Source organism: Coenobita brevimanus, chromosome 94 (genome assembly GCF_032717465.1).
Source record: "Coenobita brevimanus isolate Jiangsu-jjx chromosome 94, ASM3271746v2, whole genome shotgun sequence".
Lineage (NCBI taxonomy): Eukaryota > Metazoa > Arthropoda > Malacostraca > Decapoda > Coenobitidae > Coenobita > Coenobita brevimanus.
This window is the reverse complement of record NC_137047.1, coordinates 27,489,667-27,507,649: the sequence shown is the minus strand read 5'-3', so window position 1 is coordinate 27,507,649 and position 17,983 is coordinate 27,489,667. Positions and strand designations below refer to the sequence as shown.

The 17,983-nt window shown below is 41.6% G+C and overlaps 1 protein-coding gene across 1 annotated transcript in view; it reads left to right on the top strand.

Annotated features, from left to right (window-relative positions):
• LOC145412911 (phosphatidylinositol N-acetylglucosaminyltransferase subunit H-like) overlaps nucleotides 1–15,037 on the top strand; it is a 45,053-nt gene extending 30,016 nt beyond the window's left edge. Inside the window, exons 4-5 of the mRNA XM_080282705.1 lie at nucleotides 13,917–13,997; nucleotides 14,903–15,037. Coding sequence (XP_080138831.1) covers nucleotides 13,917–13,997; nucleotides 14,903–14,986 — 165 coding nt within the window. The 3' untranslated portion in view covers nucleotides 14,987–15,037. The remainder of the gene's footprint in view (nucleotides 1–13,916; nucleotides 13,998–14,902) is intronic.
• Nucleotides 15,038–17,983: the final 2,946 nt, after the last annotated feature.

Below are 17,983 nucleotides of genomic sequence, written 5' to 3'. Positions count from 1 at the left end.
CTTGTCCTTCTGCCTAAGGGCGACTTTACTCTCCCTCTTCTGTCTTTGTTTCCTTCTTTCTTTCCTCTTCCTTCTGCCTGTGGGTGACTCTACACTGAGTGATGAGCCAAATGGTTTCCTGAACACCAGGAAACCATTTACCACGCTGGATGGTAACCATATAACCAAATTTGGGCGCCTGGTGATTTAGTAGGTAATTATTGCACTCCTGTCGGATTGAGCCGGTGAAGGTTTATATCCAAGGGATGGTTGGAGTTGATTGCTCATGTAATGCCACTCAGGGATGAGTGAGGCTGGTCACTCTCATCTTAGATATCGGGACCAACTGCCTAGCCCCAGGCTCCTATGCTCCTCATGGGACAAAGTAGGATTGGATGATGGATGGATGGATATAACTTTAGGACACTGGCAGCTGAAGTATTGCACTTATGTACCTCAGAATAGGTAGGCTTAAACATATACTTCACTACATTCTGCATGAGCCAGTATGATCAGCAAATTAATTGGAGAAGCCTTTTTATTTGTGCATCAAGGGCATGACAGATTTCCCTGAGCTGCATTTGACATGCTAATGGAGATGGTTTCTTATCCCAATAGATTGACAGCTTTGTCCTAAGCTAATTAATTAATATGGTTGGTGGTATAGTAGGTGTGATAAAATTAAATGAAGCTGCTACTGTGAGCATGGTAATGGGCAGGATGCAGTTGGGGCAAGCAGTGGGTATGTCTGGGTTGACTGCTGGTGCTGAAGGCCTCAGGAAATAAAGGAGTGGGTTTAGTTACTAATTTGACCATCATCACCATCATTGTCCAGTTCTCCTTTCCCACCCTAGGGAGGGGTGAGGAGTAGTAGTGTCCAGATAGCCTAAGTTTACCCAATTCAATGGGCCATGCTTCCATTCACTCATCATTCAAGCCCATGGAATCCTGGCTCCATCTGACAGACTGAAAGGTTTCACCACATACTGTAGCTTACTAGCTTCACATATACTGTACCTATCCGGCAGAGTCAGTTCGAACGCTGTCACTTTAAAAAGGGGTGCCAAATCCCTGGTCATGTGCTTCTCCACACAAAAGTCATCCAGCCAGATTGATCTCTTGTCAGTCCCTTAGCCTCACCAGCTCCATACCTCTCTTCCTCACACATTCATCCACCATATCTCTCCATCTTCTTCTTGGCCTACCTCACCTCCTCCCTCCTTCAGATTCACCCAGATATACCTTTTTCACCACTGTATTGTCAACCATTCTCTCCACATGACCATACCATCTCAGTACACTCTTTTCGATTCTGATGTCCACAGACTTCCTTACTCCGCACCTTTCACGAATCACATTATTCCATATCCTGTCCACTCTCTGTACTCCACATACCTTCCTCAACAGTCCCATCTCCACTGCTCTTACTCTTGACTTTTCATTTTCATGCCACATCACAGTCTCACACCCATATTTTAAAGTTGGCACTAACACTCCTTCATATAAGCCTCGTGCAGCTGCAACATTCAAGCCTCTGTTTCTTATCAAGGCCTTCATAGCGTCAGCTACTTTCCTTCCTTGTGTCACTCTATTTTCCACTTCTGCACATTTTCCTCTCTTTTCTGTCACTGTACCCAGGTATTTGAACTCTCTTACCAATTCCAGTCTCTCTCCATGCACTGTAACATCATACTGGGAGTCACCTTCTCTCTCAATAGCCGTCACTTTACTCTTTCTACATTTACTCTAAAGGCACGACACACAGACATTTACAGAACTCTGCCCTAGTCTACCAAGCTCTTGTCTGGTATTTGCAAGGAGTACTCCATCATCAGCATACATCAAATTTGTGATATTCCATCCATCACCATTCATTACCAATGCCAGCCCTCTCTCCATTATTTGTGTTTTTACTTACCTCATCACCCCATCCACACACACACATATATATACTGAACAACCACTGGGACATCACACAACCTTATCGCTTGCCAACACTGATCATGAACCATTCACTTAGATGCCCATTTATCCTTACGCATTCCTCACTAGCATCATAAAAACTCTTAACGGCACTTAGCAGCTTACTGTCTATGCTGTACATACACAAAACATTCCACAGTCCATCTCTGTCTACTTTGTCATATGCTTTTTCCAGATCCATAAGTGCCATAAACTCCTTGATAGTCTTTCTCACAAGTCTTCACTGTATGTCTCACAGCAAATATTTGATCCACACATCCACTGCCACTCCTAAAGCCACCTTGTTTGTCACTCACTAGGCCTTCTGATGTCTCTCTTACTGTCTTTTTAATAATTCTTCCATATACTTTCCCAGCAACACTCAGTAGACTTTTGTGATGATAATTCTTGCTTATAAATTCGATTATGTATATGAGTGTGTTGTCCCAGATGACTGGCAGAAGAGTTAGATTGTAAATGTGTATAAGGAGAAAGCTGATGCCCTGGAAATATGAAATCAGAGAGGCATAAAACTTTTTAACCAGATAATGGAGGTAATTGTGTGTTCTAGAAGGTACGATGCCAGGCAAAGGGACCACTGATGCCATATACATTGTCTGACAGCTTCAGGAGAAATATGTAGGAAAGAAAAGGGAGCTGTGCGTTGTTTTTGTTGATTTGGAGAAGGCCTTTGACAGAGTTCCAAGGGAGATGGTGAAGTGAGCAGTGAGAAAGCTTGGGATTGAGGAGTGGCTGGTTAGATTGGTCATGGCTATGTATGTGGGTGCTCGCATCCAAGTCAAAGTGAATGTAGATTTGAGAGACAAGTTTTCTGTGAACACTGTCATAATCAGGGGTCAGTCTTAATGCCCATATTGTTTGCCATGGTTCATGAAGCTCTCTCAGGTTAGTTCAGAAATGTACTCGCATGGGAGATGTTGTATGCTGATGACTTGATGCTGACTGCAGAGAATGAAAGGTGATGGAGGAAAGATTTAGGAACTGGAGAGACGGAATGGGACACAAGGATTTGAGAGTAAATGAGGATAAAACAAGGATGATGATATCTAGGGCTGATGGTGCTACTGGCAAAGCAGAAGAAGTGTGGCCATTTGCTGCTGGCCATAAGAGTGTGAGAAGCAACTCCATCTTGTGCAGTGTTTGCATAAGAGATCTATCTATTGCCAGACATCTTCATCCTGTACGGGGTAGCCACAAACAAATTGCCTCCCCATCGCCCTGTCCCCCACCATTTCACTGCCCTGTTCTCAACTCACCCCCCCCCCTCTCATATACCTCTCCACTCCATCCCTCCCTCAATCTCCTCTCCCTCTCCCCCCCTCCACCTCACTCACATACACTCTCCTTGTCAGTCTCTCACCCTTCATCCTCTCCACATGGCCAAACCACCTCATTGTGTTTCTCCTAACGCTTCCTATCACATCCACATCCACACCACAATGCTCCTTTATATCCTCATTTGTCAGCCTGTCTCTCCATGTGACTCCACAGGCTCCTCTTAAATAACTCATTTCCACTGCCCTCACTCTTGACTTGTGTCCTTCCAACAACGTCCAAGCTTCACTTCCATACGTTAGAGTTGGTATCACAATACTGTCATGTAGTAACTTTTTCACTTCCATGCTCACTTCACTATGTTTGTGATAAGTGGGTGCATAAGAGATGTAGTGATATTAAAGGTAGGCTGTGAATTAGTGCTGATTTTGGGTGTGTGATGTGTCGGTGAGAGAATGTAGAGATTGTCAGGCATGAAAGGACTGGTCTTGCTGGAGGATGTGCAGTTTTGTTATTTGGGGGACTTGTTATGTGGTCTGTGGCTAGAAAAAGGAGCAGTTGGAGGAAGTTTAGGGAGCTGTTGCCTCATCTAACAATAATAGGGCTCTCCTTCCATGCTAAGAAATCTTTGTATGTGGCATTTGTTAGGAGTGTAATGCTCTATGGTAGTGAGACCTAGGCAGTAAAGGAGGAGGATATTTGTAAGCTCAAACATACAGAAATGACAGTGATTAGACAAATGTGTAGTGTGTCCTTGAGTGCGATGCTTGGGGGGGGGGGGGGAGCTAATATTACGACTGAAGAGTTGAGGGGAAGGATGGAACTTGAATGTACAGTACTGGTGTTACAATATGGAAGGGGTAGATTGAGATGGTTTGTGCATGTTGAGAGAATAGTGGGTGTGGAAGGTGAGTATGAACGCTGGGGTAGAGTTGCCAGAGCCAGATTGAAAAAGATCTGGGGAGAGGTCATAGAATGTGACCACAGGGACAAGGAAATGAACAGGGAGGTTGCCAGAGATTGTGCAGTATGAAGAGCTGCCAAGAGGAGACAAAGGCTGACACATGCAAGCATGTTGGAGCCTTTTTAATGAGACAATATGATACAATCACTACACTGAAAGTTTCACATATTCTAATGGCCGCTTTATCTACTAATCCCTTTTTATTCTGACTTGGCCTAAAATTACCATCTCCCCACCTTGATTACTGAGATGAGCTGAACAAAATAAGCTACAAAAGGAAGAAAATCTGGCCCAAGTTAAGGTAAAATGACCGTAGGAATTTTTTTCCACTGCGTGAAACTGTTTGATGGTAGCCAAAATGTTATTGTTGTTGTTTTGTTTTAGCCACCCAGTGGTGGCAGTAATACACCACATGGAGGTCTATAATTGTTCGGGTAGCAAGTTATGACACTAAGATGAATCAATGCTCTTTGAAGTACAACTCTGTGGCATGGATGACTGACAGTTAAGAATGAATGGTACACAAGACCCAAGTGTCAAGGAGGGAGAGGATATTGTCATGGCTGAAGTCATTATGGAGGCAAGGAATGTTCATATAAATCATATACCTGGTGGATAATGACTACTTTTTTTTTTTTTTTAATGTGCTTGACTCTGGGCATAGGCTTCACAGCCTGCTCCCAAGGCCCAGTAGCCCTCCTACATATCATACACCTCTACATGTCACCACTTCGGCGCTAACACCCACCATCCATAATGAATACATGCAAGGGCTGTCTCATACAGGACTATTTTTACGACATGTCAGCGGGTCTTCTGGTAGATCGGTATAGTCTGCTTTACATGAAATTCAAATCCTTAAACTGTTCCCTGCCCCAGCAGGGATTTGAATGTGGGTCTGGTAGGACTGCAAGCCACCTCTCTACCGATTGAGCCACTGTCTCCCGACAAATATATACCATAAGATGGGGCTATTCATCTCTATCTATCTCTATCTATTGCCAGACGCCTCAATCCCGTTTCGGGTGGCCACAAACAAATCGCCTCCACGTCGCCCTGTCCCCCGCCATTTCACTGCCCTGCTCCCAACTCACACCCCCCTCTCTCATATACCTCTCCACCCATCCCTCCATCTCATCCTCAGCCTCCCCCTCCCTCTTCCCCCCTCCACCTCACTCACATACACTCTCTTTGTCAGTCTCTCACCCTCCATCCTCTCCACATGGCCAAACCACCTCAGTGTGTTCCTCATAATGCTTCCTATCACATCCACATCCACACCACAACACTCCTTTATATCCTCATTCATCAGCCTGTCTCTCCATGTGACTCCACAGGCTCCTCTTAACCCGCCGCGTCCTGGAGATGTGAATTCACGTCCTCACATGATGTGCACTCATATCCCAGAGATGTAAATTAACGCGGCAACATTGCAAGGTCCCTGATTTGCACAATTTTCAATTTTCGCGAGTGATTTTTGGCACATATACATGGGACACCTTCCTCTATTCCTCTACAAGATGCCAAGCAGGGACAATGCCTTACACCGCATAACCTCCCCCCCCCCGCACGCCATTGTCTCGGCAATTCACCTGTTACCAGTGACCTGGCCAATAAAGACATTCAGGCCAGAGTGATTCCCCAATCGATGACAATGTGGAGGACAAAGTTTACATAGCATTAGAGGAAGAAACAATCAGAAATGATGATCAGGTAATGTGGGAAAAAAAGGTCATGAATGGTGATGAGTTAGTGAGTGAAACAATGCTTATAATGCCTATATTACTGTTTGAAAACCAATATACTCTTGTACTACATATAAATTCGTACCTAGTAAATAAATAAATACTGTTTATGAGTGGATAAAATAGTTACCCTCCCATAGAACTCATTTTCTTTGGTGACAGCCTGTTAGAAAACCCAGTCAGGTAAGGAGGTATTCGTTCCTGGATCGAGTATTTTAAACCTCAGGTGAGCGATTTCTCTATGAATTTTCAATGTTTCTCACCAAAAGCGAATGTTTGAGCCAAAAAAAAAAAAGATCCAAAAATGTCGGGACTGGGGCGTACCACTGCCCAGAAAACGTCGGGATGGGGCGGGTTAAATAACTCATTTCCACTGCTCTCACTCTTGAATTGTGTCCTTCCAACAACGTCCAAGCTTCACTTCCATACTTCAGAGTTGGTATCACAATACTGTCATGTAGTAACTTTTTCACTTCCATGCTCACTTCCCTGTTTCTTATCACTGCTTTCAAAGAACCAGCAACTTTTCTTCCCTGCTGTACCCTTTCAAGCACTTCACCCTCCAAACCTCCATCCTTACTCATCACGCTACCCAAGTACTTAAACGTACTCACATTTTCCAATTCCTCACCATCCAACCTTGCTGTACATTCACTGACTTCACCTCTCTCAAAGACCATCACTTTACTCTTCCCTACAATCACCTTTAGATTCTGTTTCTTACACACTCTCCCAAACTCATCCACCAAGCCTTGCAGCTCCCCTTCGTCTTCACTCAACAACACAGTATCATCTGCAAACAACAGTACACGGAGTTTCCAAACACTATCCTCTCTCACCAGGGCCACTCCAACATCCACTACCCTACCTTGTACCTCTTTTATTACCCCATCCATATGCAGATTGAGCAACCATGGAGACATGACACATCCCTGTTTCAACCCAACCTTCAAAGAGAAAAATTCACTTAGGTCACCATCCACACGCACTGCAGCCTTAGCACCATCATACATACTCTTCACAGCATTCAACAACTTCCCATCTACTCCATATATTCTTAATACTTTCCACAATCCTTGTCTATCCACCCTGTCATATGCTTTCTCCAAATCCATGAAAGCCGCATGCAACTTCTTTCCTTCTCTAGAAACTTTTCCACTAAAGATCTAAGAATGAATATCTGATCTACACAACCTCTTCCCTTCCTAAAGCCTCCCTGTTCTTCTCCAACTAATTCCTCTTTTCTTTCTCTAATCCTGTCAGTAAGTATCCTACCATACACTTTTCCTATTATACTAAGAAGACAAATGCCCATATGATTACCACACACTTCTTTTTCCCCTTTTCCTTTGTATAAGGGAATAATTATACCTGACTTCCAATCCTCCGGGACTCTACCTTCCTCCCAGGCCAATATGCACATCTTCCACATCCATTCTACTACTATCTCTCCCCCATGCTTCAGCATTTCACCACATACTCCATGAATTCCTGGAGCTTTCCCCAATTTAACTTTCTTCATTGCTTCCACAACTTCTATCCTACTGATTTCTTCCTGTCTTCTCACCTCCCTCCTTCTCCCAGCCATTCCCCAGCCACTTATACTCGCATTACTTCCATCCTGTATGTTCAACGATTCCTTAAAGTGTTCTCTCCATCTGCTCACTTTTCCTCCCTTCTCCACTAGTAATCTACCATTTTTATCTTTCACTCCCCTGCTAACCTCACTTCCACCCTGTCTTACTCTCTTCACTTCTTTCCAGAACATTTTCTTACAGTCCCTCCACTTTTCACTCAAATTCCTTCCAAATTCCTCATCCACTCTCTTCTTACTCTCTCTTACTAATCTTTTCACCTCTCTCTTTCTTTCTGCATATAACTCTCTCTTCCGCCTCTCAACTTCTTCCACGCCCCTATTTCTCATCCATTCATTGTATGCTTTCTTCTTTTGTGCCACAGCCTGTCTCACCTCTTCAGTCCACCACGCTGTTCCTTGCACCCCCTCTGTCTTCACTTCCTCCCACACACCACATCACATGCTGCACATATTTCTTCTGTAAATATCCTGCACACACCTTCAACGTCCCCCATCTGCTCCAATTCATATTTGCCCAATCGTTCCTCCATTTCTCTCTCATACTCTGCCATTTTCTCATCCTCTTGTAACCTTTCCACTCTCCTTGCAACTACTCTTTCCTCTCGTCTTTCCCTTCTTCTATTTCTCCATCCTACTTGGATCCTAATTCTGGCCACCACCAAGTAGTGGTCAGAAAGTCCACTCCCCCAACCTCTATAAGCTCTTGCATCCATTAGACATCTTCGCATCCTTTCATCCATACACACATAATCAATCATTGCCTTCCTTTCATTCAGTTCACCACCCACCCTTCTCATCACTCGCCATGTATACCTGTGGATCATTTTATGCCTGAAGAGGGTATTTGCTATCACCAACCCCCTCCCAGCACAAATCTCCACTAACGCACTGCCATTCTCATCTATCCCAGCAGGCACACCCCACTCACCAACTATTCCATCCACCTTCACATTCCCTACTTTACCATTCATATCACATTCGTCTCACTTGGGGCAATTTGGCATATTAACCCGCCACGTGCCGGCTATTTTTAGCCCTATGGGTCACCCCAGTGCTGGCCATTTTTCGACCTTTTTTGGGGGGGCTAAAATGATAGATTTTGATGTGGAAACAACGAATTTCGCCGTTAAAATGCTGACCGAGGCTCGAAAATGGGTTTTATTCAGTCCAACACACTCGTATACAGGTATAGCCGCTCTCTCATGCTCACTACGTATGTGAGAATGCCGTTTTCTATGTAGGGTATACTCAGGTATTTATGCTGGGAAGGTATAGCAATGTTCAGTACACTTTTTCTGATTACTTATTACTTCAGCATCTATCACAATTTGCATGTCTTTCTCACTGTGAATGCATTATCTTACACTTACTTGAAGATAGGTATAACCTGACTTCATTAAGTACAGTCCTGGCACTTACAAGAAGGTATTTACAACTTGACTTCACTATATAGTCCTTACAAGAAAATATTTACAACTTACACTTACATGAAAATATTTACAAAATGTCTTCACTATGTACAGCACTGGGTGAGGCACACAGGCAGAGTGAGGCAGAGCGAGCGTGAGGAGGGGAGCAAGCGAGTGTATGGCCTTGACAGCCTGGGGGATGGTAGAGGAGCAGTTACCTTACATGCCTGCCAGTTTTTACCCGCGAATCTTGAAAAATGCGGTCACAGTGAAGTTTTTTATTTTAGACCGTTTTAAAACGGCTCTGGCGCTGAGTGCGCAATTACGTCAGACCGTTTTAAAATGGCACTGGCACAGGGCATGTTAATGGGTAGTGAGACTCAGGTGGTCCAGACAGTGTAAATAGGAGTATATTTGACTTTTTCATGTGGTAATTCCACAATCACTAATTTATGTTGTAAATGAAAGTTAGGGATAGCTTGCTGAAGGTAAGTGAATTGTGATCAATTTTTCATTCCCGTTATTTTCAGATTTTTTCTGAGCTGTGATTTACAGCATGAAGACAAGATTAATTGCATTTTCCTCTGCCATCCCTTGGATATATGAGGCCCCTAATAACACAGTGTACCAAACGCCACATGTTGAAAATGAAGAAACACGCAGTTAAAGTTGGGTAACTTTCAAAATACCATAACTTTGGAACTACAGTCGTTCTATTTTATGAAGGCAGTTTGGGTGGGGCGCTCTGGGACCTCACTCTGTTAGCTCTGTTGCCACATCGTCGCCACACACGTGCTCTCTCTCTCTCACATATTTATATTAACTACTACTAATTGTATTTTCTTTATTTTTCTCTTGTTTTTTATTTTTTTTCCACACCACCCCTGAGGTAAAAGTCTATAGGTGCGTATTCTTTTATAGCTTCCATGGCGGGAGACTGACCGAGTATGACCTGCTCACGCAGGGCTGTCCCTCGTGTCACCACCTGACAGCGTCACAAAAGCAACGCTGACAAGTCTTATGAGATTTATACTATACAATAGCTTTTTTATTGAATTACATCTATAGTGTTAAAAATTCATTTATAAATAGTTACTAGCTTAAAACAGGAGAGTGTGAGAGACAGAAAGAGAGAGGTGAGCACAAATAATTACATTTGTGTCGGCGGTGATGTGACAACAGAGCTAACAGTGTGAAGTCCCAGATCGACCCACCCAAACTTCCTTCATAAAATAGAACGACTGTAGTTAATATTTTTTAGTGCTTTTTTTTTTTTTTTTTTTTTTTTTTTTTTTAAAGCTTGAAGTTCATACTTTCATGTCATGCTAATCTTGGTAGAAGAGAAATTAGTAGCATTCTGAATGGTACAACAACAGCTGAGTTTTTCTCCAGTGTGGTTATTGAGAGACAAAACTTACTCTCAGTAAGCATTTTTAACAATCAAACCAACCAAAGATATCAATGGGAAATGTTTACAAAAGCAAAATAGATGTATGTAATACTATTCTCAGAAATTAAAAACCATTATAAAAAAAAGAAATCTTCATTTTAGCCATTTGGGAATAATGGTAAGCTCTTTATCTGTTATGAGAAGGACCAGCAGCTTTTTGCTCACTTCTAGAGTCACTCATGTTCTTAAGACAATGAGAAACAACACTAAAACAGCTCTGAAAATAGCCAGTTAATCCAGGCAGTGTTCTAGGCTGGCTGGTAAACAAAAATCTGTGTCACGTCGCGACAGATTCCCAGATCACAGTTGCCATTGTCTTGCTGAGCTCTCTGCCTTTCCCATTTTCTGTACATTATGGCTAACTTACCCTTAAAATCATGCAATTTTATGCTAAAATATTCCATTATGTTAGAATAATCGTACAATAATTAATAATGACATGAAAAAAATGCATGGCTGTGAGCATAAAGACATGTTAATATCTGGTAACACCAGACAGGCGATGGCTCAATCGACAGAGAGGTGGCCTGCGGTCCTACCGGACCCAGGTTCAAATCCCCGCTCGGGCAGGGAACAGTTTAAGGATTTGAATACATGTAAAGCAGACTTTACCGATCTACCAAAAGACCCGCTGACATGACGTAAAAGTACCCCCGCTAATACCAATATGCCAGTCCTGTATGAGATAGCCCTAGCATGTATTCAATATGGACGGTGGGTGTTAGCGCCAAAGTGGTGACATGTAGTGGTGTATGATATGTAGGAGGACTACTGGGCCTTGAGAGCAGGCTGTGAGGCCTATGCCCAGAGTCATGCTGTGACCAGCATGAAGGCTTGTCGATGCACTGAGGTGAAGTGGGCAGTGAGACTATGTTACAGAAGGGGAATTTGGACCCTAATGCCAGTTGCTTTCTGTACTTCGTGGTTGCTCTCCACATCAAAGTGGGTTTGGGCTACATAGTGGTATACTTAACTCGGTTTCGCTTGCAGTGGCACTCGGTACACTATGTTATTAGGGGCCTCATATAATAACAAGCTAAGTGTAATTAAAGTTTATCCACCTGCCAAAGTAAGTTAGCTACTTTCATTAATAAAATATTATGATTTTAGACTAATGGAGCAGTTCGACTTGGCACTTTGGGGCAGCTTATATGCAGCAACTTCATCAAGTACTGTCTGGACAGTTGTAGACACTACATTGCTGATTTCAAGAATAATCTCCCAGGTACAGACTGGGTACATGGCTTCTTGAAGAGACATAAAGCCCTACTGTCCTCCAGGATATGCCAAAACATTTTGAGGAAGTGGGCTGCTGTCTCTGAAGAGGTCATAGTGGCCTACTTTAAAAAGCTAGAAGAGAGTCTTAGCGGAGTACCTCCTGCAAATATCATTTACTATGATGAAACCAACATCAAGGATGATCCTAAGGGCGATCTCCAGATATTCCAGAGTGGTATAAAACATGTGGTCTGTATCATGAATACGACAGAGTTCAACATCCATCATGTTCTCCATCACTGCCAGTGGAAAGCACCATAGTCCATATGAGGAGCTCCATGGTGTAACTGCTAATGCACCAAATGTGAAATAGAGAAAATGGAGGAGAGAACACAGAATTTTGGACACATGGTGCCTTTTATCACACTTTGTGTTATTTTTATGACACTGACCGATGGAGGCTCTCGGATAGCTGCATGGGTAAAATTAAAATGTGTTGTTTCGCCTCTGGTTCTTGGTTTAATGAAATTGGCAGGTATGAAGTTAGCCCATGGAGCATATGTTGTTTACAAGGCTGAACACTCGCAGCAGACATGGATTGAAGGAGGACCAATCGACATATACAGTACAACCGAACTTCTTTTGGCTGGTTTGATTCAGATTAAGCAGAGGGAGTGGAAGGACAGGTCTCTTGAAGGCAAGCAACCAAAGGACAATACTGGGCAAGAAAGGCATCGAAGGTCGGAGCGATCTGAATGAAAACTTTGAACTTTCCACTGAAGGAAACCCCACAGAGTCCAACTGCCACACATCATTGTTGATAAACATTATTTTTATTTTTCAAATATGTCTTTTCTCTGTTTTTCTGTGTTAAAATCCATTTTCACATATGAAGTTGGATCGTTTATGTTTCATTGCCCATACAGTAAAGCATTTTAAGTGCCCTAAATGGTGCAGTACAGACCTTATTACAATGAAATATGGCCAAAAGTGAGTCAAATAGCCCCATCTTATAGTATGTCATATTCACATAAATCATAATGTCCACATAATGTCACACATATGATCTTCAGAATGAATGAACAGGTCTTTGTAAAGCCAAAAGCTCATTTCCTTACTCACAGTGAGTGAATTTTAAAGTCGCTATAGCTTTCTAGGTTAGAATACATGATGTTGACCAAAGGGATGAACATTTGATCCTAGTCAGATGCCATTGGTTGATGTCAGGAAGGGCTTCTGGTTGCAAAATGCTACACACTGCAACAAAAGTTCTCTATATAGGGCCAGTGCATTAGCCCCTCAAAGAAGTGTATGCAATGTGTACTTCAGCAACTAAGAATGAATTTTGAGCGGCTAAGTTCATTAGGCCTTGCCCAAGAGATTGGGTATGCATTGTGTACTGCAGCATCTGTGAGTGTATTTTGAAGCACCTCAGTTCACTAGGCCTTGCCCAGGAGAGTGTTACTTTCTTCCTCCTACCATGACTGGATGAGGCTGTATACCACAGAGACTACAGGCACCCCTGTGCATGTTGTGCACACGAATAACATCACATGACATTCATTATAAAGGAGCAGACAGGGCACTGATAACTTTGGAGGTCATCATGTCTCATATTATAACTGGATACAGGAAGAAATGCACCCACCTTTTATCTCTTGAATTGGGTTGCTTCCTTTCATCACCATTTCTGATGTCTGAGTGGTGTATAGTGACTGATGTCTCTTCCTGAGGGTGTCCCTGAAAAATTTGCTTGTTATGAGTGATAAGAGCAAAATGGGTGTATAGATTGTTTTTTTTTTTTTTGTGGTAGCTGATGGAACAGTCTCATATCTCACAGCTATTTTAAGAACAGTGTATATTAAGTGCTTTTAGTGTCGGATATAACTGAGAATTTTTGTAGGCTTGATTGATGGGTGAATGCACTACATGGTAAATCCCTGATATACGTCAGGTTGTTTTCCACAATACTGTACCATAATTTACGGTATTCATAATAACTGGTACCTGTACTGTAAATTGGAGAAAACTAACAAATGAGCTTTACAGGTTGTAGGGGGAATTTGACTGATAATTTTTATCAATTTACGGTTGACTAAGTGGCAGAAAATAGCACAGGCGAAGTTGATATATAAGGACATACTGTATAGCCATTTTCAGTGAACATTATTGATAGTTTGTTGTTTTGATGTGCTTTAATTTCTTGTTTCCCTAACTTGCCCAGTCTTAAGTATCATTGGCCTGTCGAGTATTGATCATGACTGCATTTAAATGACACAAAAAATTGTCCTTCCAGCAACGTGTGCTCTTTTATATGGCACTCCTGGTGAAGGAACAGTCACCAAATTCGGGTCAGAAACTTATTCCTCTGTTTTTGGTAAGTTAACAAATGGTAAAATTAACAATTTGAATCAGGCAACCAATTTTTTTAGTTTATTCTTGTTATCTCCAGACAGTTTTGTTAACTACAGAGAGACCATTTATCATAACTGGTTTAGACACTCACTGTTAACCCATTCACAATCTGATTTCATTTCCTAGGCTGAATAAAACTGTCAAAAGCAGCAAGAATAAGATAAAACATACGCCATCATATTAAAGGGGTTAAATATCAAATGATCCTTTTTTATTGGTTTAGTAGCAATTAAATTTGAAAGTTATTGATAGCAATGAAAATGTATATAATGGTAAAATTATTTACATTATAATGAACAAAAAATTTTGGCAGGCAGTTCATGTTATAAACCAGTGTTGGGTTCTAGAATATCATAACTTTTTCTGTACAGTTGCTACAATAAATTGGGTGAAAGTTGAAACTACAGTATGTACTGTATATGGGTAGCACTGGAACCTAACAGATAATTTTTCTGTGATATACTGTGAACTTAGGCCTTACTGTACAGCACTTATGTTACAGCAGATGCAGATTATATGATAACTCAAATACAGTTCACTCAAAAAAATATGTAAAGTAGAAGGAATATTAATTTCATGTGGTCATTTAATTAATATATAACTAGCAAGATTGGTTTTCTTCACATCACTTATTATTATGTTCTCCTGTTGCTATCACCAATGTTGGAGACCTTCCAAACAGAACAAAATAGATACAGCCTTCATTAATCTCTTCGCTATTAGAAGTCTGTCATAATTAACTGAAGTCATTTTGTGGTAGCAAGAATGGAAGATCTAAATGAATCATTGGAGTGAAGGAATTTACGTAGTATCACATGCAATAGAATACCTTGTACACTGCAGTTCTATAGAAATTTTCCTTTGCAGAACACCTGGCCACGTCTTGCCTGCCTCCAGCAGATATATACGGCATGTCAAGATGTCCTGTCTCCGAAATGCAAGACTAAATGATACTGACTGAAGATTATTCTATGTCTGTTAATAAATTTCAGTCGTGCTACCACCAGACTACAGTTAAGATCTCGATATAACGGATTTCAGTAGACTGGAATTCGCTTTTATCAGAATTGAGGAGCTACCAGACTAAATTCTTATATATCGGGAAAAAGTCTGATAAAGCCAGAAGCAATCCGGACTGCCTGACCACTTCAGCCTTGTCACCACAACAAGGTAAATAAAAGACATGTTTATCAGTGTACAGTACAGTATTATTCTGTATATTATACCATTTGATTACTGTAGTGAATATATAATACAGTACAGTATGGAAATGGAAGTGAAAACAGTTTAATAACAGTTGGTGCAATCCGGACTAATGTCTAATACTGTACATCGGAAAAAGTCCGTGTTAGCAGGGGGAAGTCCGGATGTCGCTTTTATCGGAATTTCGCCTTTTTTTGGAATGGCTTGGCCCCCAATTAGTCCATTATAGCGAGGTTTTTACTGAATTTTATTTAGTTTAGAAAAGACCTCTTATATTGAAGGGGTTAATAAAGGCTATACACTCAACCCTCGGCTGTCACGGGTTCCGCTATAGCGTATCTCGCTATCATGCCTGTATACAAAACTACCCAAATACCTTTATCATGCACTAAATGCCTGATATCGCGCACCGCAAATGTTCGAAAATTTCAAAAAGGCCAGGCTCCAGTCCTCCGCCCAGCCAACAAAAGCTTCACTCCGTGATTGGTCGTGTGACGTCAATGCCAGCCGAGTGCTGATTGGCCGCCCGACCGAGTCTCCTGCCCGCCAAACTATGCAAGTGCACACCCTCAGACCGTGAACAGTGATAGCGAGAACATTAACCTTTTTTTATGATATGACCATGGCCAACGTACCCCCTCCCTGTCCCCCTACCATCACCCAACATAATGCTGCGGCACCTGGTAGGGAAGTAAAGAGGAGGAAGAACCTAAGTTATGCAGATAAACTGAAAATGTGAAACTTATAGAGAATGGTGAGACCAAGTGAAGTTTGGGGAAGAAACATAACATCAATGAATCAACTATGAGGGGTATTTATAAGAATTGTTATCACATATTATCACATCATAAAACATGCTCATTTTTAGACCATTGTATGTTAATATGTGGTACAAAAAAGGTATCTTAGGGGTAAATATTGAGGTCATGGCACCAATTAGAATTATTACCATAAGTTCTTCAATTCAGCTATCACGGTTTCGGCTATAGCGCAGCCATAGCGGGACCAATTGAGAGTGATAGCCGAGGGTTGAGTGTATTTAATTTCACCCATAAGATTCAGTACCTCATAAGCTGCATAAAATTGTCTGAAAGTAGCAAGAATATATTTTGAAATGTAATTGGAGTGAAGTGCTTAATTGTGAGTTTTATTCTAACTACAGTTATGTGTTATTTCAAAACTGGTGTTGCAGTTGAATTTGTAGTGATGAAATTTGTTGTACAGTGTATGATACAGTCAGTCCTCCCCTAATGCGGTTTGCTGTAGCGCGATATTGCTCTAACGCGGCACAATTTTGCAGAAGGAAATAAACATTCTAACGGGGGCACTTTTAGCGTAACGCGGTAATTTGAACCAGGCGGGCTGTGATGCAGTGTGCATGGCGCAGCCTTACAATACTTGACGTCATTGCCTGCCAATGACGCTTCGCCTTTCTCACTCTTGCTGCCACCCAACCAATCAGAACCCCCCTACCTCCCTCCCGCCTCCCGCGTTCCCCACTTGGCCCACTCCTACCCACACCATCCTCCTCAGCATGCCTTGTGTTCTACCCCTCTACCTCATCTCCGGCGACGTGTGTCTGCCCATCTCCTCACGTAAGGTACAATAAATGAAAAAGTCCTATTGACCTAATGTATTTTTTATAACCATATTAATGCTTTTAAGAGGTTTAAATTGGGGAGTATCAAAAAAAAAAAAAAAATTGCACCACAAGGGGGGAAAAGTGGAGTTTGGGCAGGGGTGCGAAAGGAAATAGGGGTTTTCAAGAGTCCCTGTAATGCGATATTTGCCTAACGTGATGCCAGTGCGGAAGCAAATACCCTCATTAGGGAAGGACTGACTGTATTTCCATTTGCTGTGACGAAGAGACAAGATCACATTACATTAGTATGGCAGTTGGATTATAAGGAGAATGTTACATGTAATTCTCACAAAGAAGGTTACAGTTATTGCCATGATTTCAGCATGTTTAATTGTTATACATGTTGAAGAATAGTATATAGTAGTGTACAGGTATATCAGTGTGTGCTGTAAATATGTAGGCTAATATATTTGTTGAAAGTGCAAATTGCATTACAGTATTAATATTATGGGATGAGCTTGTATTGTGGTTAGTGTATGTGAAAGGCTAATTGATTTAAAAATGCCACAGTGTGCCATGGCTGTTTATTATACATATAGGCAACCACAGCACACTGACCTAACAACCAAAAAGGAAAAACTAGTAACTGAATGTAAACCAGTCTAAATGAACCAAATCAGACCAGACAAACCTAACCAAATATTACCTGATCCTGCCTGACTTACATTATTCAGATTATGCCTAACTTGTATCTAAGTTAACATATGTTATACTGGTAAGGTTAGGTGCAGTTAGCATAGATGAGGATAGGGTAGGGTCAGGTCTCATTAGGTTAGGCTCGCATACATTTTACGTAGGCCTTTTCGTTTTTGTGTTGTTAAGTGAAATCGTCCACAGTGGGTTGTGTCAGTACATGGACTGAGCACAGCATATACATAATAATTTTGGTACTTTTATATTTTATGTAAATGAGTGTTTTTATGAACAGAACAATTGTCTTTGAGAGAAGCATTGGGTGATCATTTAAAGTAATCTGGATAAAATCGTTATTCAATTAAATTACTCTGGGTCCTTGATTAATGTACTAATTAGCTTATTCTGGGAAGTTATCTTGTTCACCAAAACTGCAATAATAAAGTATTGGGAAACCTTTATAGGTGCCT